A 27,079-nucleotide genomic window follows, 5' to 3' on the forward strand; every position below is an offset into this window, starting at 1 on the left:
AGAGGGATCGCGGTGCCGGCGCCCCCACCATACTCCACCCCACCCACCGCGCAAAATAAAAACAAACAAACAAATTAGGTTAAAAAAGCAAAACTAATTAAAAAAGTCAGCAGTGAGGGCCCGGGCCTGGGTAATTAGTACCCCCCACCTCCTCGGCGGCCCTGCTAACACCACCAATGCCCACGAGGATTCTGGTGCTGCTGGATTGAAACTGTGAACACTGGGTTTCAGCAACGCGGCTTCAGGCTAACTCAACAACTTTCAGCAGGATTATAGTAATACTGAACCAAAATAGAATGACTGTTAATAAGCAACGAACACCGGCTGCTCATTCATTAATCTCCAGGATAAATGGCTTCCTGCAATTGACTCACTACCAGTTTATTAAGATTGCCTTTATGAACTAAAATTCTGAACCCTGAGCCTTCCTGGCTGCTGTCGCCTAATTTGACCCCTGGCTTTTCGGAATTCTCTGGCTTCTGACCCATAGCTCTCAGATGAATACTTTATCTGCTCCTGACCCCTGGCTCTCGGATGACTACTTTCTCTGGCTCCTGACCACTGTCTCTTTGACGATCGCCTTCTTTGGATCTGCACCCCTGGCTGTTCCTGGATTTTGCTATACTTGAGTCCCCAGACTCAACCTCTGTCCTTAAAGGTACTGTACACCTTTTTTTCTAAGGGTGCTCTTGCTAAGCATGTCCTAGTCTCTCCCATCCTCAAAAAACATCCCTTTAACTGTAATTTCTATCCAAGCACCGCCCCAACTCTCTCTTCCCGTTTACTTCAAAGCTACCTGAGTGGATTGTTTACAAACGCCTTGTCACTTTCCGTTCTTCCCATTCCCTCCTTGACACTCTTCAATCAGGTTTTCATCCCTTCAATTCCACTGAAACTGCCTTCACCTAGTTTACTAATGACCTTCTTGCTGCCAGTTCCAATGGTTATTATTCTTTACTCATCCTCATTGATCTCTCAGCTGCTATTGACAGTGGGCCACCCTCTTCTCCTGCAAATCCTGGCTGACCTTATAGCTTTCTGACTGCTTATTCTCCGTCTCTTCCTCTGCGCCCCCCAAACTTCTGTTAACTGTAAGCATCTCCCCTGGGGTCTTTTTCTCCCTTTACACATTCTTTCTTGATAATCTAATCAAGTCTTACGGTTTCCATTATCATCTACATCTCTTCATATTGCTCCCTCTCTCTTCTCTCCCATGCCTCCAGTTGTCTTTCTGCTATCTCTTCTTGGATGTCCCACTGCTCCCTTAAATTAAACATATCTAAAATTTAAGTGACGATATTCCCAACCCCCCAAGTCCACTCACCTCATCTCTCTATCTGTTGAGAATAGTACCATATCCTCTGAACCCAAGTTCACTGCCTGGGAGTTATCCTTGACCCTTCCCTTTCACTCCCCACATTTAATCCCTCCCCAATCTTGCCTTTTCCACATTCAAAACATTCATTGGTGAGGTGGTCACAGGCAGGTTCGTTTTTGTATGTGACCTGCCTTTCTTGTTAGTATCTTTCCCTGTAGTAAGCAATGGCTAAGTCCAGTAGAGGCAGATGTGCTGGGGTGAGCAGATGTGAGGTGTGGCTTCTGGATCGTGGAGAAGAAAGGTACGGTGTGTCTCGTAGTCATTCCTCAGGATCGGATGAGTACTTGGGGTGGCTGGAAGGGGATTTTGTGTTGTGTGACCTTGTCTCCCCTAGCCCTTGTTATATTGGATGCCCATGACCCTGTAACCGATTCACTGGTTGTCTTTCCTTGGACCATATTTGGAAGGTGCTAACCACTGTATACTGGAAACACCCCACTAACCTGCTGACTTGGAGATGCTCTGACCCAGTCGTCTCACCATCATAACTTGGCCCTTGTCAAAGTCACTCAGATCCTTACGCTTGACCCATTTTTCCTACATCCAACACATCAACTTCAAGAACTGATTATTCACTTGTTCTCTATGCTTCTATCCGGGAATAGGCAGCATGCAGCCAATTGGGCAAAATTATGGGGGCAATCCCACTGATACCCCTAGCAAGCTCTACCTTTGCTGTTCACTGATATGCATATGTATTAAGACAACCTATTAATTTATTGTCCGAATACCATGTGCTGGAGGTTTTATTTGTTGTGGTTTGCTTTTATTAGTCATATGCCCAGCAGTGACATCGGACATTATACCAACAGCAGCGACCGCACTTTATACCAGGAATGTTGACCCCAAACATTATACCAGAAGCAGTAACAACATACTTCATATCAACAACAGAGACCCCACATTATACCAGCAGCGAGCAAGCATTCTTATGAGTAGCTATCTGACCACCATTGAATCTTGTGTATTTAGCTGAAACATTTTCCTAGCTTGTACACTAAAGCATTTGCAAAAAAAAAAGAAGCAGCAAAAAACCACAGCATCACTCTCTCTTCTTTAATACAGCAAACATGTCTAGTGATCTCCATCATATAGCTTAAATGGCTAACAAACATACAGTAGGTCATTCATCTTCATTTACATATATTCTAAGTACTTATCTAAACTTTGATTCTGTGCCATTTTGGCAATAGTATAAGTGTGACGTGGTTGTGCAGATGACATTGTTCACAAGACACAGTCTGCACGTACAGTATTTTCATATTAATGAGAACTTGCTTCATACGCAATAAAATCCAACAGATATTAATAAATGCAATGACGTTGGTGATCTGGAAAGTATCTAAAATGTGTCAAAGCATAGGGTGGAAGTTTAATTTTCTGTACTTCTAAGTCCTTAAAGTGACTGTACACGTAAGTGGACTCTAAGCCTACTTTTTTTTCCCCCTTGGTGTTGGTCTAAGGAAAACATTAAGGGATAACTGTATAACAATATTTTGTTATAGGTCGTTACCTTGTTTTTATAATAGTGTAATAACACTCTATAGAGTGTTATTGCAGGGTTCACTATTTAGTACACTTCTGTTGTTTGCCTCTATTTTACTAGAATCCTTTAATCTCCTCCCAGAGCCTTATGTCAATCTAATTATGGTGTGATAATCGCCCTACAACACAATAGATCGCTGGAGTGACTTAAAGGCAAGGGGTTTATACGACATCATTGAAGTGCGGTATGGTGTCATTTGTGGTGTTGTATGGAAACACTTCAAAATATGGCATAGACTTGGAAAATAGGTGGGAGACTCAACTCCTTAGGTTAACCTGCATATGGAGAAAGCATAAAACAGTCTATTGTTCCTTCAAATGCCACCTACAGAATTTCACAGTAAACAGTTGTAGTTGTCAGGGTATGTGGTATTTGTATAGTGGTTGCTGGTTTGGTGGATTCAAATATTTATTATTATTCTTTATTTTTAAAGCGCCATGCAGAGAGAATACAGTACGACATAACATGGAAAAAAAATAGGGCAAACCATACACGCAAAAACAGTACAATGACAATATAGGCAAATCACTACAATATATGAGGCATGGGAAGAGGGGGAAATGAGAGGGAATAAAACAGCACTAGCTGAGACTGTATCCAGTAGTGTGTGTGCGACAAACAGGATCAGAATCCTTGATTGAGAAAAGAAGGGAAGGCAGTAGCATGCTGGTGGTAACGATATTGGAGAAAGGAGGACATGAGGGAAGAGGGCCCTACTTGTTAGAGCATAGAGTCTAACGGGAAGGGCAGATAGATAGGGGGAGACAGAGGGTGAGACATGGAGAATGGGGGGAGTTAGGAGGAGAGCTGATAGGCTTTGATGGAAAAGTGGGTTTTAAGAGCCTGCTTGAAGATTTGGAGGTAGAGAGGAAGAGTGAGTTCCAGAGGAGGGGAGCAGCAAGTCTTGGAGGCAAGAGTGTGAGATGGTAATGAGTGAGGATAGGAAACAGTCATTGGTAAAGCGAAAAGGACGAGAGGAAGTGTTGAGGGAGATGCAGAAGGAGTGGTTTGGGTTAGCGCTTTATAGATAACGGCAAGACGTTTGAACTAGATGGGCAGCAGCGTTGAGGGTGGATTGGAGTGGGGAGAGGTGGGAGACCAGTGTGAAGGAGGTTGCAATTGTCCAGATGAGAGATGACAATCGAGGGGGATTAGGGTCTTCGTTGCCTCCAGGGTGAGAAAGGTTCTAATTCTGGAGAAGTTTGTGTTAAAGCTAGAATCTGACTGGCTGCTATAGGCAATATCTCCACTTTTTCAAACCCGCAGTTTAGTAAATATACCCCTAAGACCTAATTGAAAGTTCTAAGAAATCATTTGAATACAGTCTTGTCGCAAATGATTCACAAAGACCAAGTGGGCTTTATTTCTGAGAGGCAGGCCCGTGTTAACACCAGACAGGTCATCAGTCTCCTCCACTCAGTTAACTCTAAACGTCCGCCCGGCTCTAGAGCTTTCTTTAGACGCGGAGAAAGCATTCAACCAAATGAGTTGGCCGTTTATGGTACAAACCCTTAAGCAGTTTTGGTGTGGGGTGACAATGTTCAGGGAATTCTGGTCCTATAGTCATCTCCATCGGCAAGGGTTTGGCTAAACGGCATCTTGACTGAGTCAATTACTATTATCATTGACAAGCAGACTTGGGACGACCACCTGGTCCACCGTGAGGAAAAGAGTATCCAAATCGTCAATCCCCTCTCTGATTAAGTAAAATGCCCAAAAAATACTTTTATCCACATCTGGTGGTCCTGCCTCAAGATTGCCCAGTTCTGGCATAATGTCACCAGGCTAATCAGCAACATTACCAAAGTTCCAATCTCTAAATGACCCTGGTATTTTCTATTTGGCCTCTCTCTGGAGGTGTTGGATAAGAACTCATAAGCTTTCCGTGCAAACTCTCAGTGCTGCCAAGTGTCTGGTTGCAGCGCATTGGAAACGGCCAGTTACCGTCATGGCAGCAGCTCCTTCATAAAATTTTGCACTTGCCAACTATGAAGATCTCTGCATATTTACATAATAAATTTCACAAATATATGCAAATTTGGTGTGATTGGTTTATTTGTAACTACTCACTCACCAAAAGAGATCCCTCATTGGACTTTTCAGATCTACTCTTGTAGCTAAAACAAAATAGGCAATTCTTAGCCTACATACATCTTAGAATTGTGGGCCTCACCTCCTTCTCTCCCTGTGTGCTTCCCAACTTCCTTTCTTATTAAGGCTGGTCACAAACAGTCACCCTTGTGACACCACTCCATCTTGAATTACCACTCCCAAAATCTGGTTTCTACACTCTGGCTGTGTAACCTGTTTAACTGCTTATGCACTTATTATAATCTTAATTACTGAAATGTGTTGCGTCATTTCCTCTTCTGAAAACAATGTTCTTTATTATAAAAAAAAAAAAAAAAAAAAGTTTGTGCTTTATCCCCAATACCCATGGGATTAAAAAAAAATAATGCCATATACAGACAAAAAACACTACTTTAAAAAAAAGGATTTCAAATGTGCTTAGACTTAATTAGGTAAAAAAAAAAAAAAAAAAAAAAGCTATTCCCAGCAAAGGAAATGCAGTACAAAAAATAAACAAATATTTCAGCCACTATGGTGCATCCAGTCATGGGTCATGGGTATCATCATTTTAGCTGTCAGTGTCCTATAGATCCCATTTGAAATTATTTTATTTTTCCCCAACGTAGTCCTTAGAACATGGATGCAGTTTGTTTTGTTTGAGAAGTGTTCTTCTTATTATAGGTTATTGTAATTCAATTTATGTAACACTTTATTTCATGTTTTGACTATTGTGTCAGACTTGGCTCAAAAGGTCAATGCCTAGTGTTAATGTGGACAATGATGATCTCCACCCAGGGAACTCTGAGGTTGAACATAAAAGTGCTTTGTCAGCATCAGTAAATATCAAACTCCTATCCGGGATTCAGGGCACTACGTCATTTGTTGGCCATTCTCTAATCAGTGGACACCTAGGCCACTAACCACTTTTCTTTAGTGGCTACAGACACCAATACACAAGTTCTTGTATAGCTGGGCTTCCCTCCTCAGCCAGTCACTGTTGTCTCTGTCTGCAGTATGTACAGCCAGTTGTATTTCATTGTTATAGGCCAATGTGTTCCTATTTCTAATATAAATACAATACCTAAAGAAGCAATATGAATGCCTAGGACCCATCCCCTCGCTAGTCTTCCCATGGAAGTCCCATTTTATAAGATGCTTACATCCTGATCTTTAGTCAATGTCACTCTTTACTTTAGGCTATGTTAGAGATATAACTGGACCACAAAAAAAACCTCTTTTGATTTAGTGCTTATCCTTTGCTTATTGATGAATCATCTTCTCTTATTCTGTACACTAGGATATGTGACAACACTTTATTAACAATTTCTGCTTCTAAGTTAATTTTATTGAATATTTTCTAGAGTTCACTTCGTTTTAAACCAGCACCAGTATTTAGCATAGCCAGACTCATTTCATATGACCTGTCACACTACTTTATCAAAATATGCATTGCAGGCCAAAGTATGCTCAACTTTGTTATTGATATATAGGGCAGAGTTGTACATATCTGTATTTATTCTGTGCCTATTTGCAATTACTATATTTCTGCTATGTACATTACTATTATACATACAACATATTACTCTGGAAGCACCTATTCCACAGCTCAAACCACTGTACCCCCCAAGCGGGCAATCTCCAGAGGCAGAATTGTCCGGAAATTGCCCTCAAATTTTCGGGACAGGGTTACTGCTCGTTCCTAATCACAATTCAAGACATTTCCTGTATTTTGTTGTGTAGTTTACAGATCCGTTTGAATAGTTACTTTATTAAAGAAGGGTATTGCTGCATTTTATACAGGTGGGTTCTATAATTGAAATGAAAAGTTAACATTATCCAAGAGGGCCCAGCTAACCTAAATTTACCAAACTATTATGATCAATAATAAAAAGGTTAATTATGAATTTGTTTTTTAAACTGGTTCAATAAAAACACAATGCCTTAAATACATGATTGATTTATTTCCATTGACATCATATAATTTGTATTATGTTTATGGGTTTGCACCCATTTCCAGCGATTTAAAGACCAGAGTAAGTGGCACTGCATGAAGCGTGTACATTATACTGAGAAATGTGATTTTGCTAAGCCGATGGCATCTTGTTGCCTTATAGCCATTTTGTTCTCTTATGGGTTAAAGACAGATTAGATACAGCTAGTTTGTAGGAGTTATTCATTGTTTGCAGGAGACTGTGCTCATGACCTTGAATATGCCAGCACAGGAGATAAACCAACTCCCCCCTGGGGAGTATTCCTGTGTGAAAATGAGAGAATGTAGCAAGATCTGTTTAAAGGAAGCATGAGTGGTTAAAACCTTTTGGGGCGTAGTTTTCTGTAATACTTGATTTTGTGCTTTATAGATATGTACTTGTAACTAATAAAGCAGAGCTAATTGTACACGCAAACCATGCAGTGTATTTAATTCTCTCCAGCTGATAAGCTCATAACTGATAAACTGACACAGGTGAACAATCTGATTTAGATTCGACAGCATCTATACCAAGAAATCCTTATAACATACAGACTGAAGATGCCCACACACATGGTCAATTGACCAGATCTTGCCACACAGACAAGGATGGACGGACACAAACACAAACACACTGTGCGGTCATCATCTGTCATGGTCTTCCACCAAACCCATTGAAATTTGATCCAATAAGCATCCGATAAAATGAAGTAAACTGACCAATCAAAACATCAAGTTGTGTATACAGCTTTAATAACAACCTCCAGCCTGATACAATATTTGCACCTGCACAGGGCAATTTTATATATAATGTTATAGAATTTTGTATACTTCTAGAATATTTTGCCTTCGTGGGTTGAAAACTACGACTATAGTGAAACTTTCGAACATCACACCGTAGTTGTAAATGTACTAAACCTGTTCTAGAGGAAGAAGATATCTTCAAAAATTAAATTTTTCTATCCGATCCTAAAAACAGGGCTCCAACACAGGGACAACATTTTTTTTTTTTTTTAAATAACAACATTATAATCAAGTATGACAATTTGAAAAAACATATTCAACATAAACACCACCATGTACTCCAGCTCTAACTCTGATCATGTTTTCTAGGCATTTTATTTGCAACATGGCCCTAACACACAAACTGGGAACAGCACACAGGACTGGAAACTGGTAAATAAGACTTGATATCAAGGTCACAGTAGTGACAATTTGTGAATGCAAAATTGGATCCACTCACAATATAATGGTTTCCTTTGTATGTAGGACACCGCAATAAATACCAGAAAGAGCTTTAAACCTTTTATATTCAATCTGAATAAAAACCTTGGGGAATATTCAATTAATTTCCAGGATCGCGGCTACACGCGGCTGCGCACATACGGCACCACCACATCGCAGATTTCCCTTCGCACTGTTGTGTAGCGGTATCGGGAAGGAGGCGGCCGCGCATAGCCGCCATCCTGGAAGCTAATTGAATATGCCCCCTAGAGTCTTCGGTCTTCAGCTAGAGCATTATAACCAAAGTCTATCCAATGTACATTGTTAACGCACATATATATTGTAACAGTATTCAGCACAGGACTTTGCACTTATATGATCTATAGTTGTCCCACTAGCACTTTGAATCACCACAATGTAATAGTTCCTGGATGTCAAAAAAAAGTGTGTTCTTTCTTCTAAAAGCATTAGTAGCAGTTTGAATTCACACTGCAGAAGATTTCTGAATATCTCCATTCTGCAAAACGTTTTACAATTTTTTGGATGGAAGTTTTAGAAATTAAGTTGGCTTTATTTCATAAAAACACTGGTGCTAAAATGCCATTGAAATTAATAACCAAAACTATAATTTTAACCAAAAAACTATCATTTTCACAGTAATACATGAACATTGTTTTATGTGGAACAATACTGCAGGACCCTACATAAAAGGATAATTGCTTGCCAAGTGCCCCCTCTAGTGTTGGTTTGAGATTTTGCAGTTATGCATTCAGTTGTGCAGGCAAAAGCAGCTGATAGAGAACTCAGCCCCACAGGACACAATTGAAAGTGACTTGGGTATGGAGTGTACAGAGGATTGAGGAAAATCACAGTTTTGCTATCATATTGCTGTGAGAATATGGAGCCTTGTGCAAAGCAGCAATGAGGAAGACCTGTTCTGGATTGTATTTCTGTAGCACCATTCATGCATGTAAACTACAGAAAGTATAGTACTCAAAAGAAAAAACACAAAAACGGCACCACAATCATTGTGTCCCCTAACCTACGAGTTGCACAGCATTTCTAGTTCATCTAAAACCCTAATCTTATAATTCCAATGAATACATTAAAATACAAGAGGCTGCTTGTCTGTCATGTTCAGAGTATAAAAAGTGATTGAAAGGTGAAAAGGCTGCAATGTTGGAGGTAGACACTCTTGTTTTAGTTTTTCATGAAGAGCCCCAAGAAGTGTAAAAACGCTTATAAATAAAATCCATGGATTGCAATGCTTTGGAATGGAAAGTTTTACCGATGTTGGATCCGTTTCACACCAGGTGCATCCAGTCGCTGGGAGTTCGACCGTACTGGAGAGAAAGATAGATAAGTATCAAGTATACTGTAACAGCATGCTGGGAATTGTAGTTTAACAACAGCAGGGGAAATTCTCATACTGATGAAAAATTTTGAGGTTTAGAAAAAAACAACAAAAACACAGTTCAACACGGTACAAAATCATTCATAAAAACAATATAGCCAATAAAGAAACATGAATGTCACACCTCACAACACAGGCTACCGGTTTTGCTTCAAACTGTAACTTGCCATTGTAAAGAATAATGTACTCCACACAGTAAGACAATGAGATTATTAGACGCCGCCACAAAGTTCATTGACCAGTATGGTTATGAATGCCTTAGTTTTAGCTACACTAGTAGTGCAGGCCTTCCACCCCCCAGCAAAGGGATTGGGTAAGCGGGAGGACTAATCACAAGCAACAATTAAAGCTTACGATTGGTTCCCCAGGTCACACCTGCCCTCCAACGCTATTTTAAGTTGATTAACAAATGTAATTTGCTGTTTGAGCGGAGGCATGGGGATGGGGGGGGGTCCACAAATTGTTTACCAGGTGGAAGTGCAGTCTTATCTTAAATACCTTTTGCTCCATTTTTAGAATGAGCCAGAGTGTGAATTTGAAGAAAAATGTTTGGCATTGATCCACAAAGGTATTGTGGGTCATATTGAAACAAAATAAATGTCCCAAAAGCTGTCCATATAGGACTAAAAATTCAAAACAGGAATTACTACATTTAAGTATTGTAATGTATCACAAATATACAATATATATATTACACACTGTAAATACCTCTCTCAGTGAAGTCCTACATGATAAAAGACTTTTTTGATAGAGACAAGGAGCATTTCAAACAAGTCACAGATGTTGTTGTAGAGACACAAATCTGGAGAAACGTACCATTGGAAAGGCACTGAACTCCAGGACACAGTCCATTGTACATAAGTGGTAGCATGGAACTATGTCCCCACCTGCAAGGCCAGATTGTCCCTTTAAACTTAGTTGCAGTTACTGTAGAGGAAATTTAGTCAGCCATGGCGTCTTCTCCATGTAACAAGGCCCCGAAAGTGGATGGACTGCCCATGGAGCTATACTAAAAAATTTGGCACCTTCACTATCCCTACATTATTAGAACATTATAACAAATTCTGTGTGGCAGCCGCTCTGCCACCATCCATGTCTGAGGCAGTAATAGTGGTCATCCCCAAGCCAGGCAAGGACCTGCTGCTGCCCGAATCTTATAGGCCCATTTCACTTCTGACAGCGACGTAAAAATTTTAGCCATAATACTTGCTATAAGACTAAACACAGTTATTGCTCAGCTGATCCACGCAAACCAGACGGGTTTTATGCCGGGGGAAGTCTACGGCCATCAACCATCGCCGCCTCTATACTCTGCAGATACCTGGCGGTCATAAGAATGGGGGGGATGATTATATCCCTAGACACAGCTAAAGCACTTGACTCTGTAGAATGGGAGTACTTTTGGGCAGTCATGTATAAGTTCGGTATTGGTCCTAAGTTCTTGTCCTGGATGAGGTTATTATATTCGGCCCCAGTGGCCAGTTTGTGTAAATGGCCACACCTCTTCCACATTCACACTGGGCAGGGGCACGAGTGCCCCCTCTCTCAAGCCCTGTTTGCCATCGCCATAGAGCCCTGGCATGTTTAATACACAGACTCAGGGCTGGAGACGGGGTAGACAAGGTAGCGCTTTATGCCGATGATATGCTTCTTTTTTTGCAAGACTCGAAGGCATCCATAGCCACACTACTGTTGCACCTGGTGGCTTCTCTGACCTTTTACATAAAAGTATTACTCTCCCCACAGGTTGCTCCAGATGGGTGCCCGATCCGACTAACTGTCCAAAACGTGGATGTACCTCCGCCACTTTCTGGCACCGACTCTGGGGCTGTCGTGTGGTAGAAGACTTTTGGTCGCAGGTGGTGGAGTTTATTCAAGACACAGGTATGAATATCCCACTGCAGTACCCAAAGACCTACATATTTGGTTTAGGAATAGCCATGGTTAATGTAGCTGTGGGTGATGAGCGCTTCGCTTTTCAGTCCCGAGGCACCATCTCAAAATATTACAAAGTATGGTGGAGATGGGCAAAGTCAAGGTATGCGGTTCGTTCTCTGGCTGCAGACTTCAACCCTATCTGTATAATATTACTTAATCCTTGGTCGGTTCTGGGGATTGCTCCTTCTGAATCTCTATAAGCACTTCAGACATCACTGGCCGATTCCCCTCACATAATTATCCTGCTGGCTGTAATAATATTGCCATCTACCCTATATGGAAGGAGTTTGGGCACCTCGATACAATCTAATAACCTGTCACTTTCTACAATCACTCATGTGCCACGTCTGTATGCTATTGTCAAAGGTGATATTTGGAGTTGCTAATATGTTTACTATAATAATGTGGAATGCAACTTTCTTTGGAACTATGTCATGTATTTCTTTTTCTTGTACTGTTATTATTAAAATCTTAATAAAAATATTTGATTTAAAATAAAAACAACATTTTTGTTGCAGAGCAAGACGGGCACTTATTAGAGAAGCTGCGCACATTGAATGAGTCAACGGCTGTGATGGTAACTGTTGAGCCAGGTACATTCCACAAAAACTGGCTTTTTTGGAGGGGGGAGGAGGGGTCAACATTAAGATTAATTATTTATATTACAGACAAATCCTGCACACACAAAAAAAAAAAAAACTGCTGACCTCTGACAATAGGATCAAACTAGGGAGGAAGTGCATCTTCCAATAGAACAGTGATCCAAAGGACAGTGCAAGAGCAAACTGCAATGAATTAAACAGAAAATGGATGTCTTTTGGTGACTATTATCCAGTTGAAAATCTGTCATAAGACCTCAATCTTGCTCTCCCTCGCAGCGCCCAAATGATGTGACCAAAGTTAAACAATTATGCAAGGAGGATTGGAGGAGAGTACCAATGGATAGGAGAGTACTGCGTGTTTATTACATAATCATATTTCAATTTGCTTCTGGTTTTTTTTCTGGTGGGGGGAGAGGGGTGACTGTGAAAATGAGAGTGTGAATAGAAAAGAAAAAAAAAAAACATTCTAAAAAATGAAAATAATAAATATTTAATCAGAGGGCTACCTTTTAAATAGCCATGTGGTGATGTGATAAAAATATTTTGATCCTCAATGCTTTAGACATAGAATGTTAAAGTAAATCCTGATGAAAAGTAAAGTAAACCTTTACCTAAAATAAAGGGATTTCCAAAATGGGTTTTTAGTGGTGTTAGCAGTGTATATTATTTTCAAGTATGCCTGAAAATCTGATTGCCACATGACCGCTACCGCCTTCTCTGTGCAGTTATCTGCTGACCGCACGAGAGAGGTCCGCGTATGATCCAGCCACAGAGGGGTGGTGAAATAGGAAGCGGATCCGGTGGCCCAGCACTTGGGTAGAGTGGCAGCATCAGCACATGTGACCAGTGTCACTTCTGTTACATCAGAACTTTGTATTTAAGAAGTTTGAAGTTTAAAAGGAATAGTGAAAAGACTTCATATGGGTGTTTTTCCAGTGCTTTATTTTACAGCACTGCAGGATTTTTTTTTTATTTTATTTTTTTTTATTAATTTATAAGAAAACAAGACCTTATTAAATGCCTTCCATACACATCTGTAATAGTAAATAGATAGTGTTGATTCATTGGATGGACAGAAGGGGAAGTAGTTCATTGTTCATTAGTAAGATCATTGCTGTTCATTGGTTAAATGTCGCCCTCTAGTGTACAGTGCTTGCACTCGAAAGAAAGCATTGATCAAAACTATTTGTAGAATTTCCAAAAATAATTAAACAACTCAAACAAAATTCCTCATCCTAGTTCTTGAACACCACTGGAAGTATTTATTTTTCATATACACCCGTTTGTGCTCATTCCTCATTACCGGTCACCTGTTTGTCCGTGTGTACCAAGATTTGAGGTGAGCAAGGAAAGAACAACCTGTAATTAGACCATTGGAAAGGACGGTTTCAGATGAGTGCGCTTCTCATGTCCAAGCCACTATTTTATTGGCAAGGACAGGACTGTCTGCGATAGGTGTAATGACGTCAGATCGGGACTTGAAGCAAATGGATTCAGTCACAGATTGAGGAGCGGGGTCCTCTAATGTGATGTCAGTCCCCTGTTAAACTCATGTAGGGACATGGTTGTGTCAAATGAACCTCTATATGAAACAACGTTCATACATACGACTAGTGTCCCTGTTCTTTATTTATTTTCGGAATAAAGCTGTGGAGGTATTGTGCACATACCTGAATGTCTGTAAGCTCTTTCAAAAACCGTTTTGACATATCAGGGCCATTTTCCATGGTAGGTATGTGGTAATTCTAAAAAAAAAAAAAAAATATATGAATGCAGATATGCAGTTGTACAAATTAGCAACCAAACAGACGAATAAAGCCTTGTACGCAAGGAATATCTCAAGTCATCTGAAAGACAAACTTTCTCTGGAATCTATGGTTGATTCATTATGGATCTGGACATGCAGATAAAGCAGGGGTGGGCAAACCAGTCCTCAAGGGCCATCAACAGTTCATGTTTTTAGGATTTCTTTAATCATGCACAGCTGAGTTAATCTATTTGGCTGGGTCAGTAATTATCCCAGCTGTTTCTACAGACAGAAATCCTAAAAACATGAACTGTTGTTGGCCCTTGAGGACTGGTTTGCCCACCCCTGAGATAAAGGGTCACAAAGGTGCTGTCTTTTTCACAGATGATTAAAGTATGGTATAGAGTGTTCGCTTCTATTCCTGGTCTACAAGACTTTACTTCATATTCCTAGCCAGTACTCCTCAGACCAGCACTACAGATGGAAGCCCAGAATGACACATAGTCCACTCACTATACACAGAGATACTTCTCCACCCATAGTCACTGAAATGTAGCAGGTTGATTCCCTGGAGACGAGGTAAAAAATCCCCCCCGTTCCCCCAATCTGGCAAACTTTAGCCTGGGGGCAAGACTCCAATCAGCAGCCTATTTTAAAGGAAAAAAAATTGCAGGTGGTCCAGTGACCCAGGCCAAAGTAGCCCCCCAATAGGAGACTGGCCCGGGTGCAGATATCCCCCCCCTACCCCTCAAGCCAGCCAGCCCCTGCCCCCTATATTCAGCCTCCTGAGTAAGGATAGTAATTCCCTTGATTGCTAAAGAAAGTAAAACAATTATTCCAATCTATTTCTAATAATCCTGTAGGTAGAAGGGTGAGGGGGGGGGGGGGGGGTGGGGGGTTGGACATCTGACAATATAAGCCCTCAATGGACAAAACTGTACTGGGAAATCCAGTACACCAAGAACCAAATGATGGGCACTAATAACTATGACTATGTTCTGCCAACAGCCGGCCAGCCATAGACAGTCCTATGCTATAGAGCTCCATATAGCTAAGCAACTTACTGTACTTGTGTTACTAAAAATAGGGTGTAAAGATACACTCATATGTTCTATAGTGCAATAAACATACAGTACTCACTTCTCCATTATAAAATATCCGGTTTACTGGAGAAACCACACAGGCTGTTCCTGCTCCAAATATCTCTTTCACACGGTTTTCTTGCAGCCCTTTAATCACATCTGCCATGGTAACCGAGCGCTCCGAGACCTTGAATTCCCCCTGCACAAAAACAGAATGCATTTTATTGTATTTATAGCACCACGAGGGGACAAAAGTCATCACACTCAGTGTACACTGACATGGCTGGTAATAAATACAATGACTCTATAAATAGTAAATACTGTATGTCATTATCGGTTTTCCTGCATTACTTTGAGGTACAAGTTACCTAATCCTCATCAGAGTCCTAATAATAAATATGGGGGTTTATTCTGCGCTCAGATGTCCACAGTAGATCTATAATGTGCAGGTCAAAAAAAAACTATAAATGTGAAAGTGGAGTATTAAGTAATAAAATTTGCTACCCAATCAGTATTACTTTGTTGCAAATGATTCATTTGACAGAGTTGGTTATAGATCATGAGAACGCAATAGGTGAGCAATGAATTGACACAATATGACAGTCTCTTAGTTGAATATAGGAATAAACAGCGAATGATTGTTAAATCAATATGATCTATTGTCTCTTAAACCATGTAGAGGCAATCTGTTAGATGGGCTGATTGGGTAGTGAATTTTATTATATAAAATTCTCCACTTTCACGTTTACCAGTTTTATGACCTGCACATTATAGATCTTCCGTGGATATCTAAGCGCAGATTAAACCCCATATTTTGAATTGTAACTACGGAGTCTGGTTAACTCCTTATTCTAACAGCTCCCATGGCCCATAGTGAGCACCTACACTAGCAGAGCCAATCACAAAATATCTAATTTCCTAATAAAGTGAATCTGATTAAACAAATAAAATACAATACGTGTATTTTTAAATGTAAAGTTATTAAAGAAATGTATTCAGCATACACTGCCTGCATGTAGACCTTCAGGTCTAACTATTAGAGGTATCTCTTTTAGAGCAATGACTGAAAACACAGGTATCTGTGCTTGTAGCTCAATCCTGCACATCTTTGATGTATTCTGCTTTACTTATTTTTACTACATTTATAAAATATATTGGGGCTGTGTCACATTAACTTCTTGATTCAGGTCATACAGCTCTTACATTCTATTTTTGCTTTACTATAAAGTGCCATGTGCACTACGTAATCTACGATCCTGTTGGCCCAGAAGAGAGGTCATCATGGACCATGCCGTTTATGCACCTCCTCCAGATGGCACAACAGTAGCAAACAGCAAGCATGATTAAACCGCTCTCCCAAGCCACCATGCTTTATTGGCAACTATTTAGCACTATGTAGTAATGGGGAAAAAAACATCAAAAACAGCAACATTAGACATGTTACAAGATGAAGGCATTGACTCATCCACCTCCTCTAACTACAATCTCTATGGTGCAGTTGTAAGATCCTTCGCTTTCCATACATGACTGCATTTGGCTGGCTCAGTTGAGACAATTGGAATCAGAAAAGTGCAGCTCTATGGACAACACATTTAAGCTTCAGCGTTCTCTGATAGACCATAATGGTATGATCCAGCACGAAATGTTCCTTCAATAAACACTACATATCTTCTGAGGCTCCCACTACCATGCTACACATGGAATGATGATCTTTTGTTCGAATGCAATGTTGTTTCGCCTAACATAGAATCTCTCATTCATGCAAACAAGTTCCACTTTCTTCTGATCTGTATATTGAGCATTCTTCCAACAGCTTTTCTGGATTATTAAGGTGGTTATTAGCAAACGGGTGATGGGTACCACTGTTCTTTCTGGAGAGCAGTTTTTCTTGGTACCCTCCCAGACACACAACTCTTATTCAATATTTTCCTTATAGTGGACAATAAACAACAGTTCATTGTGATAGGTTTATGAGGTCTTCAGTAACCTTGCTCAATAGACGGACCTGTTTAATGAAGAACAGACACTGATGGTGACAATGTCCAAAATGAGTCGGTCCCTTCAGTAGAGCTGCTTTTTCTAGCAGTTTATATACTTTTTCCAACAAAGACAGTGCATTTCTGTTCAATGTGTGGTTAATTCTTTATCTTTTATTTGGACTTTGAAAGACAGCAAATCAGAAATCCACTGTAGGTACCAAATTCAATAAAACAAATTTAGGACCGGGAAAAGGTCCACTTTTAAATTTTAAGGGACAAAATCCAAGGTTGTCCAAGAAAAATCATACAGATAAAATTTATTGTAGACCCAGCATTTGAAAACCAGCCCAGCTGTGGAAAACACATAAGCTGGACTTCTATACTGGTTATATCTGCAAGAAGGAGAAGCACAACACAGGCACTCCAGTGCTGAAGACTTGCATGGATGACTCTTAGCAGTATTACATTAAAGCCAATCGTCTCATCATTCTTGATGACTGCCAACAGCATAAAATACATACATATATATACATACACATATATATATATATATATATATATATATATATATATATATATATATATATATTACATATATATATATATATATATATATATATATATATATATATATATATATATATATATATATATATTACATATATATATATATATATATATATATATATATATATATATATATATATATATATATATATATATATATATATATATATATATATATATATATATATAATACATATATATATATATAATACATATATATATATATAATACATATGGATGTTGTGTCCAAATGTGAAGTAAACATGCAGACACCCATTGAACAGATATTTTAGATGCATTTATAACATGCATGCCAACTTTCAAAACTTCTCCCCCAGGAGATCCCAGCCCTACCATAGAATTCTGAAATTGAATAGTGGGGGCGGGGCTTTGACATGATCAAACCCCGCCCTCGCCATTAAATGCCGTAAATTTCGGCAAAATACGGGAGGTTTGCCTCCTCTTCCGGGAGGACTCCCCGAAATTCGGGAGCCACCCGGGAATTCCGGGAGAGTAGGCAAGTATGATTTATAACTATGTCGTTATCTGATTTTATGATAAAAAGTTTTTAATTCTTCTTGTATAAAATCTGTCCGGAAAGGCTTAAATTGTGTTGATGTATTTATTTATGCGACTATAGAAGTGCCGTAATTCAATGTCAAATGCACCATGTTGCCTCTTGTGTGTAGTCTTATAATAAGTGGCAAATTTTCTGGAGCATTTATCACAAAAACAAAATCACTTATTATAAAACCGCATGTATTTATTCTGTTGATTTTGGAACTATTTTCTGAACATGAGCTTGTATGGTGACAAGAATGCTGTAATATTAGGGGGGGGGGGGGGGGGGGAATGAAAAGAAAATGACAATTTGAGAAATGATCCAACTACATTATAATAATAGATTTCCAAGCAAAGGTAATGCAAAAAAGGTCAATTACGAAGCTGCAAAAACGTCATTTTGCAGCACAAATTTTGTACAGGGATATGATGCACCCGATTATGCACAATTGCGTCTCATTTTAGAGGACTGCACATTGCTTAGCGACAATGGTTGCAAAATTTGAGATGAGAAGATCATCGTTCCTGTTAGGAACTCCTTCAGCCGGTACAGCAAAACCCGGAGTCTGCTCTGAAGTCTGGTGTTCACTGTTGCCCCTAGTGGTGGGGACAGACTTGGCTGCAGACAAACAGAGGGTCGAGAGATGTGTAGCGGCTAAGGTGAACCCAGGAATAGAGTGTTATGATGGACAGCAGCGTGGGGTCCGGGCCAGAATCGGTGCCGGCAGCAGACAACTTATCCAGAGAACCAACCAAGGTCAGGGGTCACAGGCACAGGTTCAGAATCCAGGGACACTCGAAAGATCAGGGTCACTAGCAGAGAATCAGAATCTGGGTTCAGGCAATAGATCAGGGTCAGAAGCACAGATTCAGAATCCAGGAACAGGCAAGGGTCATACACGGGAAATCAATCTTAGGTTAAACAGCAAACACAGGGACAAAGTAGCAGGCAGCAGTACTGAAACAGGACTCTATAACCGGCAGTGAGGCTCAGTCCTCACTGCCTTAAATAGTACAGATGTCCAATCAGGACACAGTCCAGGATGTGTCCTCAGCTGCAGTATGATAAATGTGCAGAGCCTGCAGCCAATGGAAAAGGCAAAGTGCCAGCGGTAAACTAATCTCTAATCAACCTGCAGGGCTGGCCCTACCTACTCCTGCGCGCCCGGCTGTTTGACAGCTGGCCGGGCGCGGCGTCAGTAAGACCAAAGCGTCCCGGTTGTTGCCCAGGCAACCAGGACACAGAACGGCCGGGACATCACCAGAGGACCCAGGAGAGTCGTCGGCGGCCGCCGCGACCACTAACAGTTCCTTGCTGAATGTGGGCTGATCAAATGAAATCTTTTTCCCTACGCAAACATGCAAAAATGATAATTTGGTGTTGCTACCCAAGATATTTAATGATTCAAGGGATGGAGATTGTGTTCCCACTTTAGTGTGTGGCTGCAGAACCTCTTACAAAGACCGCGGAATAAACTATTTAGCATGCCAAACCCCACCCCCCCCCCCCCCCCCCAAAGAATGCACTACATATCCTCCGTTTCCGAAATGGTGCTTCTACAGTGTAGTTCATATGTTCGATGCCATAAAAACAATTGATAGATGCGACAGCAAGGGCAGGACCAGCAACTTCACCCAGCTGTCAAACAGACATCAACATGCTTGTGTTGACTCATTAGTGTGGACTGTGGAAACCCAGCTAATTGTTCCTCAATCTGGAGATACTAAACTGACACTAGCCCTCCCGGTTCTTAACTATAGCCAGGTGGGTAACACATATCCCCAGGAATTACAAGGCCAGGCACCACCTTCCAGGGAAAACAGGAAACCTGGGCTGTTTACAAATCTTTCTAGGTCATAAAATCAATGATAGGATTAAAACAGGAAGGCTCTCTTCTTCAACAAGGATTAACACCAAAGGCTAGTTTGAGTCACCACTGTTTTCCCTGGAACTGTGACAGACTTCTGAACACCACATCAGCAGGGAATAATCACAAGGGTATACTCTTGGCCCCTGTCCTTATCCATCACACAGGTAACTCCTGGCCAATCCCAACATAAATGAGCTGGGAACAACCCTGCAGGTTGGGACCTTCATCGTGGGAATTTTGTACAGTTTAGGAAGGCTTGCAGTGAGAGGTTAGGGGTTCTTGTATTTCTACTAAGTCTGGTGTTACAGTGTTGTCTCTTACCAATTCAACTGTGCTTCCTGTGCTGAATCCGGTATATTCATTGCAACCACAACAGAACATCTGCCTACAGGGAAACTCTGCACCACTGGGAGCTGCTAGTGGATCTGTTACTCCTGGTGTGTCTACTGGAGTAGGGTGACTGGGATATATGTCCCTACCACATCGATAGAGAGCATTGGCCAAATGCCCGAGACCCGCAAGGCATCAAGGAGAACAGCAGCTACTTGGCCAGGGGTCAACAATAGTGTCTACGGAGCCAACAGCTTCACTGGGATATTGCTACAGAACACCATGAGAAACAGCTTGGCCAGGAGTTTACTGATCGAAAAGATCAGGAAAAGTCTGAAGGCTCCATTGCTACATCAGGAACTCTAACGAAACTGCTGCCTGGCACACTTAATGGCTTTGCTATTCTTTGTATACTGTTTAAGGGTTATTGAACATCGGGATGCTGTTGGGTGAGGTTTGAAGGTTTGTTAACACTTGGGTATTGATTTAATGGTTCTCCTCTATATTAAACTATTGTTTACAGCAGCCTAAGATACAGTTGTACGCTCAACCTCTCTTTGCCTGTTTGATCCCAAGAACCATAAGGTGCCAGGGTCACCTAGTGAACTCCAGCTCTAATCCTCTGGTATCCTAACCTTACACAATACTTTGAAGACTTCTCCTAGACAGCTTAACTGTATCCAATTAAAATCACAAACTAATGAAAACAAAAACAACAACTTTGACCTGAAAGACTTTAAACTCACCCACTGTCGTGCCAGGTCCAGCAAGCTTTGTCTCGTCACTCCAGGGAGGATTAAACCACTTAATGGAGGGGTGAGAAGCTCTTTCTCTGCATATACAAATATAATGATATAGCCACCAATTCTAAAATAACCCAATATGCAGTACAACATGCAAGCAAAGTGTTTTTATCCATCAAATAAACAAACGTTTAAAGTTCAATACACATGAGATGATTGGATGACAAGTGAAAACGTGACTTACCTCCTTGCTCATTGATCCAGTACATGAAGAAGTTCATGGTACCAGCTTCAGTCACTTGATGGTCATCTCCATACAGCCACAGTACCTGCTGACATCCTACCTGTGTTGCTTCATGCTGCACAAATATAGTGGGACCATAGTTTCTGTGTGGAAATATTCAGGTGTATGAAGTTAGATGCGGAATGAAAAATACAGATACTACAGATTGCCGTCTATGGTGAGAACAACCAAGGTTGGATGAGAAAACATAGCGATGTATTGCAATTTCTCAATATGTGGTAAATGTTACTAGGGGTACTAAAGACACATTCAATGCTTAAATCAGCTGAACATACTAGTTTACTGTATTAGGAAATACTTTAAAAAAAGCCATAGAGGGTTACTTGATAAACATTAATGGCTATTAGGGACACCTGATAAACATTAATAGCCAAATAGACTTAAGGGAGGATAAGTAACAAACAGGCAAAAATGGGAACTACAAAAAAGCCCAAGAAGATTGGGAGACACTGTCTATTACATAACGTTTTTTATTTTACTTATTCGCAGGTTTTTAGTTATGCGCTTTGTACTCACAAGCATCACATATGAAGAAACCAACCACTTATGCAGGAAACAGTTGTATAATTTAGGATTACTCACCCACCCAGCTTGTAGTTCCCTACACCCCCTGTCCAGGCACGCACGTATTTTGGATCAGCCAAAAGTGAAACTGGACTAAATCCTCCTACTGCAAAGTATGGTCCCACCGGACCAACGATGATGAACAATAAGGCATGGTTGGACTTTGTGACTCCAAGAGACGGCTGTGGGCAGATAAGTTACAGAATATGACTACTCTTTTTTTTTTTTTTTTTAATAAGCACCTCTGTCCTTTGAAAATAACATTATCTCTAAACATTGTTATTTATTTTATGATGTCTTATTTGAAAACCATCAGCTTCTCTGCAGCAATATTGATTTATTGTTGCAGCAACAAGAGTAAAAACACATACAGTAGCCCCAGCTGGCTATTCACCCATTTGTCCTCTAGTAAATTTAAAGGGAGAGGAATGCAAACTCAGATTATATGGGGAAAATTCAAGTAATGCTGTCCGTGTACTATTACCATTACTACGGCAATAGTGCACATTATGGTAATTTTAACGCAGATTTTTGCTCGCAGGTCTGAGAACCGCAAGCAGAAAAAAGCATTAAAATTACCGTACCAACGGTAATAGTGCTCGACGTGCATTACTCGGGAGAGTAACATGGTCAATTGAATTCCCCCCTTAGGGTTTCATATTTACTTGAATCATATTTGCCAAAAGCTTCAACACAAAAATAGACTTAAAACAATTTTATGTCTATGTAGTAGAAAAATGAATAACCATTTCCAAATTAACTTATCAGCTAGGAATATGAATGGCTTCAACACATTTTAAGTGGAGATTTCTTTTAATTTAAATATCTTCACTACTAAACTAGTAACTCCAGGCATTGAACAGGGGAAAGGCTAGAAATCCACGTATGACGTAAGCTTAACATGGGCCTGCTCGGCTAAACAATATACATATAAATGTACAGTAAGCCCCAAACACACCTCTGTGCCGATAAAGGTTGGCCGGATATAGAGACTGGCGGAAGTAGATTTTGGTACCCAATCTCGGTCAATGTCAATTAGTCTCCTTAGACACTCCAGAAGCTCTGCCTTGTCAAAGGACTGAAAATACACAATTATCAGAAAAAGGCTGTTACAGAAGCAATACAGGTGGAGTAGAGGAATGAAAAAAAAACAAAAAACACTTCTCTTTAGTTTAACAGACAGGTAATTGTTTTGTACAAATTTCTTTTTTTTTTTTTTTTTTTATTTAGGCTTTCATTTGAAATGAAATAAGTTGCCAGTGTACAAGGTGGCATCAATTGTGTAAACAATTTAGCAAATCACAAAACAAACAAGGGAGAGGGAGACAGAGATTGTGCATTTGATTAGCAAAAATAAATAATAATAATAAAGGAGGAAGACAGAAATCTGAATGTGGCAGAATATGGAATTGTTATATTGTTGGTAGATTGGAGGACAGGGTAAGAAGAGTGAGGAGAGAGAAGGGAGGGGGGGACTGAGGACAACGCTGGGGCCCTCCAACATTCTCATACAAAATACTTTTTTAGCTTGGATTTTTAAAAACTTACCTTTACATGTTCATACTACATCTACCACACTAACAACATCTTAACCAACCAGGCACAGTTGCATATTTGTAGTTCCATTTTTATATTTATTTATACATTCAACAGTGGAATCCAATTGCTGCCTAAATAATGTAACAAGCAGCCAGACAGAGTAGGTCTTTACAGACCACTGTTTTCCTCTGGGTCCCTAGCTTCATATTTTGCTGCACCACTCTCCCACCTCAATTCAATGGAGCAGTAAAATCAACAGGGCTACGAATGCAGCGTCTGCATTACAATGGGTGCGGAGCAGCTCATATGACTGGGAAAATGTGTCACATGATAGATTTATTTTAAAAGTACAGACAGCAGCCACTGCAGTGTTTTGAGGATGGTGAAAATCATAATTGTGAACTGTACAAGAATAAGTGACTTGCTGATCTGTGCGACAGAGAAATAGTGAAGCAAGGTACCAAGGAAGAATGGTAAGGAGGGGGTTAGAAAAGAGGTTTGAATTGTCAGTGTCTCTTTTAGTGTTGGTACTCATAAGGTAAAACCAAAACATATTTTCGGTACTGGAAGGATTATGGCTGACATTCCTAAGCACATCAAAAAGAAAGATTTGGAAAGGATTTAAGACAGATTCCTCACCATTCAGTCCAGCTGTCCAAGAGAACATATCAGGTGAAAATGCATGCAAGGTACAAATCATATCTGGAGCTTACAGTTAAGCTTACCTAAAAATACAACAACAACATAAACAAACGAAACCTTACAACAACAATTTCATATCTACAAGTTGTCCATGTCCTTTAAGTATTAGGCCTCTCCTTAAATATAACGCATTGAGTTCCCAACACTTATGCCACATAAATTGCACAACTTGGGATCATCTGCATCCCAATTCGACACTCAGAATATTCTTTATTTTTTATTTTTTTTTACTCTGCTTATCCATTAAAGATATCATTTTGTTTAGACTTACAGGTAGACAAGCTCTCAGGGCTGTCCGGTGCATTCTCTCCATGTTCAATGTAGGTCGGAAAAGGCGAACTTGATTATCTTCCCCTCTGTAGGCTTTCATACCCTCAAAGAGCTACGAGAACAAGACCAGAACATTTTAAAAGTTAGATATAGACCTCATAGTTCATTTCTCTCCTGGTTTACTCTCATAGAAATGTACTTTACATTTACGATGAAAAGGGGTTTTACGGTTGGCAATGTTTGCCACCACTGGGGTCCTTATGGAACATACAAGGTCTTTTTTACATTATCCAGGTAAAAGCCCCAGAGTGGATGGGAAGCACCCATGTGCTTCTCAGTGAAAGTTATCAGTCTGTAGAAATTAGCATTAGAGTTACTTACCTCAACTGAGTAGTGTAATGCAGAGGTGGCAGGGTGAAGGGAAAGGTTCTGGAAGGGCTTAATGTGGGGTTTAGCCCAGCCTTTCTCACTCGTCCATTCTATTGTCAGCATGTGGTCTGTAAACGTTTTTCCAAATACTAATTGTCCCACATCAGGCTTCTCCTTGGGTTGCTTGTTCAATTCTATTTGCAGGTCTGAGGCCTGAGATAAAAGATAAAATAAGTAACAAGGAGCAGACAGAACGGTATTAAAACTAGTGCTATTCTGTGGCTTAGGTTCACTCACGAGACGGCTATAGGTTATGCTGTGTACCTACATTGTTAACAAATTTACTTTGAATGTGTATGGTGTAGTCACTGCTATATGGGAAAGCTGCTTAGGAGAAAGAGCTCCATGGAATCGAAATCTGAGTGACATTCACACCGGGGAAGGTTTAGATCACATACTGGGTGAATAAAAGAGGATCTAGTACAGTCAGATCAAAGCATGACCGGTATTACTTTTTATTATTAAAATATAAACTTTAACTATACCAGTTAGTGCATATAACAACAGACGTACAATAGTGCATATGTCTGATACAAGTAATACGGTCGTACTTGACAACCAAAGCATTCCTCACCTTAAATGTAGTGCTCGCAGCTCTCCATGTGACAACGGGCAAACTGCGCTGAGCCGATACCAGCTGTCTACTCAAAACCTAGGAAATTAAAGATCAAGGAAGAAAGATTATATAAATTTACATCTTAGTGTCCATCCATTTCAGGTATAAAAGACTGGGGCAATACCTCCTGACTGGGTGTAAATCTAACATGACTGCAATGTGTTCTTTCCTAATTAAAGTATTACTTTGATTTCATATGTTCTCCAATTTCATAGTTTTATCATGAAGGGCATAGTTTGTGTACGGAGCTGGATAGAGGCAATTTATCGATACTGGTGTAGATGAATCTTTAGCTACGTATTGAACATTGTGCGCAAGGAATGAGTGTGGAAGTGTAAGATAGAAGGGCTGCGTATGTCACCATCAACTCTATATCTCCCCAAGGCTTCTACTGTCCCAAAATACCCAACAGTCTATACATATGAAGGTTCTCACATCTGTGACAGTACCAGTGGCAGATTCACTTACTGTGGCCTGGAGGAATGCGCATGCAACACAATTTTACCTTACTTATATTATACACAACCACTTACAGCTTAACACATTGTCACTCTTATAATAATGCCCGACACGGGTCAGCTCTCTAACATAACATTAATAAGACCTTTTAAACTTTGATATTTAAAATAAGACAGATATTTCAGTCCTGCATATAGAAACCTAGAGACCCTGATTTACAAAGCACACTGCAAATCACTATTCTTTTACACTGATGCACCTAGATCAGTGATGAGCAACAGGTAGACCTAGATTCACATGCGGCCCTCCAAGCCCCTAATTCTTTCAATCTTTATACCTCAGTCTGTCTTTTCCTTTATGCTCCGTAACAGTGCATTGTATAGTTTGCCTTACATTAAAATGCTGCTGAAATATTACAGAGTGGCGTCTCTTTCTTTGGTTGAATGTATGGTTTTCATTTACTATGGAGATAAAGGGTAATGTGTGGCCCGTTTGAAGGCTAGAGGGTGCACCTGCGGTCCTTGAAGTGTATCAGGTGACCTAGATCGTCAGCCCAGTACACTTCAAGATGTACAACTGCTTTCTGGTCTTTGGAGACACCTCCGCAAACTAGAAGCCCACCTCAGTTTACAGAAAAGTGAAACAATCAGAAGAAAGGAAAGTGCACTCCACAGAGAAACTCGAACTTAAGGAATGCCGTTAAGCCACCCATTGCCTCCTATCGACCAATGCAAAATCTGAAAATCTGAACACAACGGGCCTGATTCATTAAGAATCTTAACTTGAGAAACTTCTTAATTCAGTCTCCTGGACAAAACCATGTTACAATGCAAGGAGTGCAAATTAGTATTCTGTTTTGCACAGAAGTTAAATACTGACTGTTTTTTCATGTAGCACACAAATAACTTTAAATTTCAGTGTACAAATAAGCTATCAAGTATTTGTGTGCTACATGAAAAAACAGGCAGTATTTAACTTCTGTGCAAAACAGAATACTAATTTGCACTCCTTGCATTGTAACATGGTTTTGTCCAGGAGACTAAAATAAGAAGTTTCTTAAGTTAAGATCCTTACTGAATCCGGCCCAACATCTCCACAACTCAATTGCTGGTGGAAATCTAGGCACACTCGTGCAAATCAAGGTGTGTGACATCACCAAAAAGGATTTTGCGTTG

The 27,079-nt window shown here is 40.2% G+C and overlaps 1 protein-coding gene across 1 annotated transcript in view; it reads right to left on the reverse strand.

Moving 5' to 3' along the window:
* Positions 1-7,694: 7,694 nt before the first annotated feature.
* The window catches only part of LOC142107582 (branched-chain-amino-acid aminotransferase, cytosolic-like), a 31,947-nt gene continuing 12,562 nt past the window's right edge, over positions 7,695-27,079 (reverse strand). Inside the window, exons 3-12 of the mRNA XM_075191090.1 lie at positions 25,404-25,481; positions 24,782-24,982; positions 24,402-24,512; positions 22,848-22,967; positions 21,908-22,071; positions 21,266-21,408; positions 21,025-21,110; positions 15,029-15,169; positions 13,812-13,886; positions 7,695-9,530 (exon numbers count right to left, since the gene is read on the reverse strand). Of these exons, the coding sequence (XP_075047191.1) occupies positions 9,492-9,530; positions 13,812-13,886; positions 15,029-15,169; positions 21,025-21,110; positions 21,266-21,408; positions 21,908-22,071; positions 22,848-22,967; positions 24,402-24,512; positions 24,782-24,982; positions 25,404-25,481 (1,158 nt within the window). The 3' untranslated portion in view covers positions 7,695-9,491. The remainder of the gene's footprint in view (positions 9,531-13,811; positions 13,887-15,028; positions 15,170-21,024; positions 21,111-21,265; positions 21,409-21,907; positions 22,072-22,847; positions 22,968-24,401; positions 24,513-24,781; positions 24,983-25,403; positions 25,482-27,079) is intronic.

Source organism: Mixophyes fleayi, chromosome 11 (genome assembly GCF_038048845.1).
Source record: "Mixophyes fleayi isolate aMixFle1 chromosome 11, aMixFle1.hap1, whole genome shotgun sequence".
In the NCBI taxonomy this organism is placed as follows: domain Eukaryota; kingdom Metazoa; phylum Chordata; class Amphibia; order Anura; family Limnodynastidae; genus Mixophyes; species Mixophyes fleayi.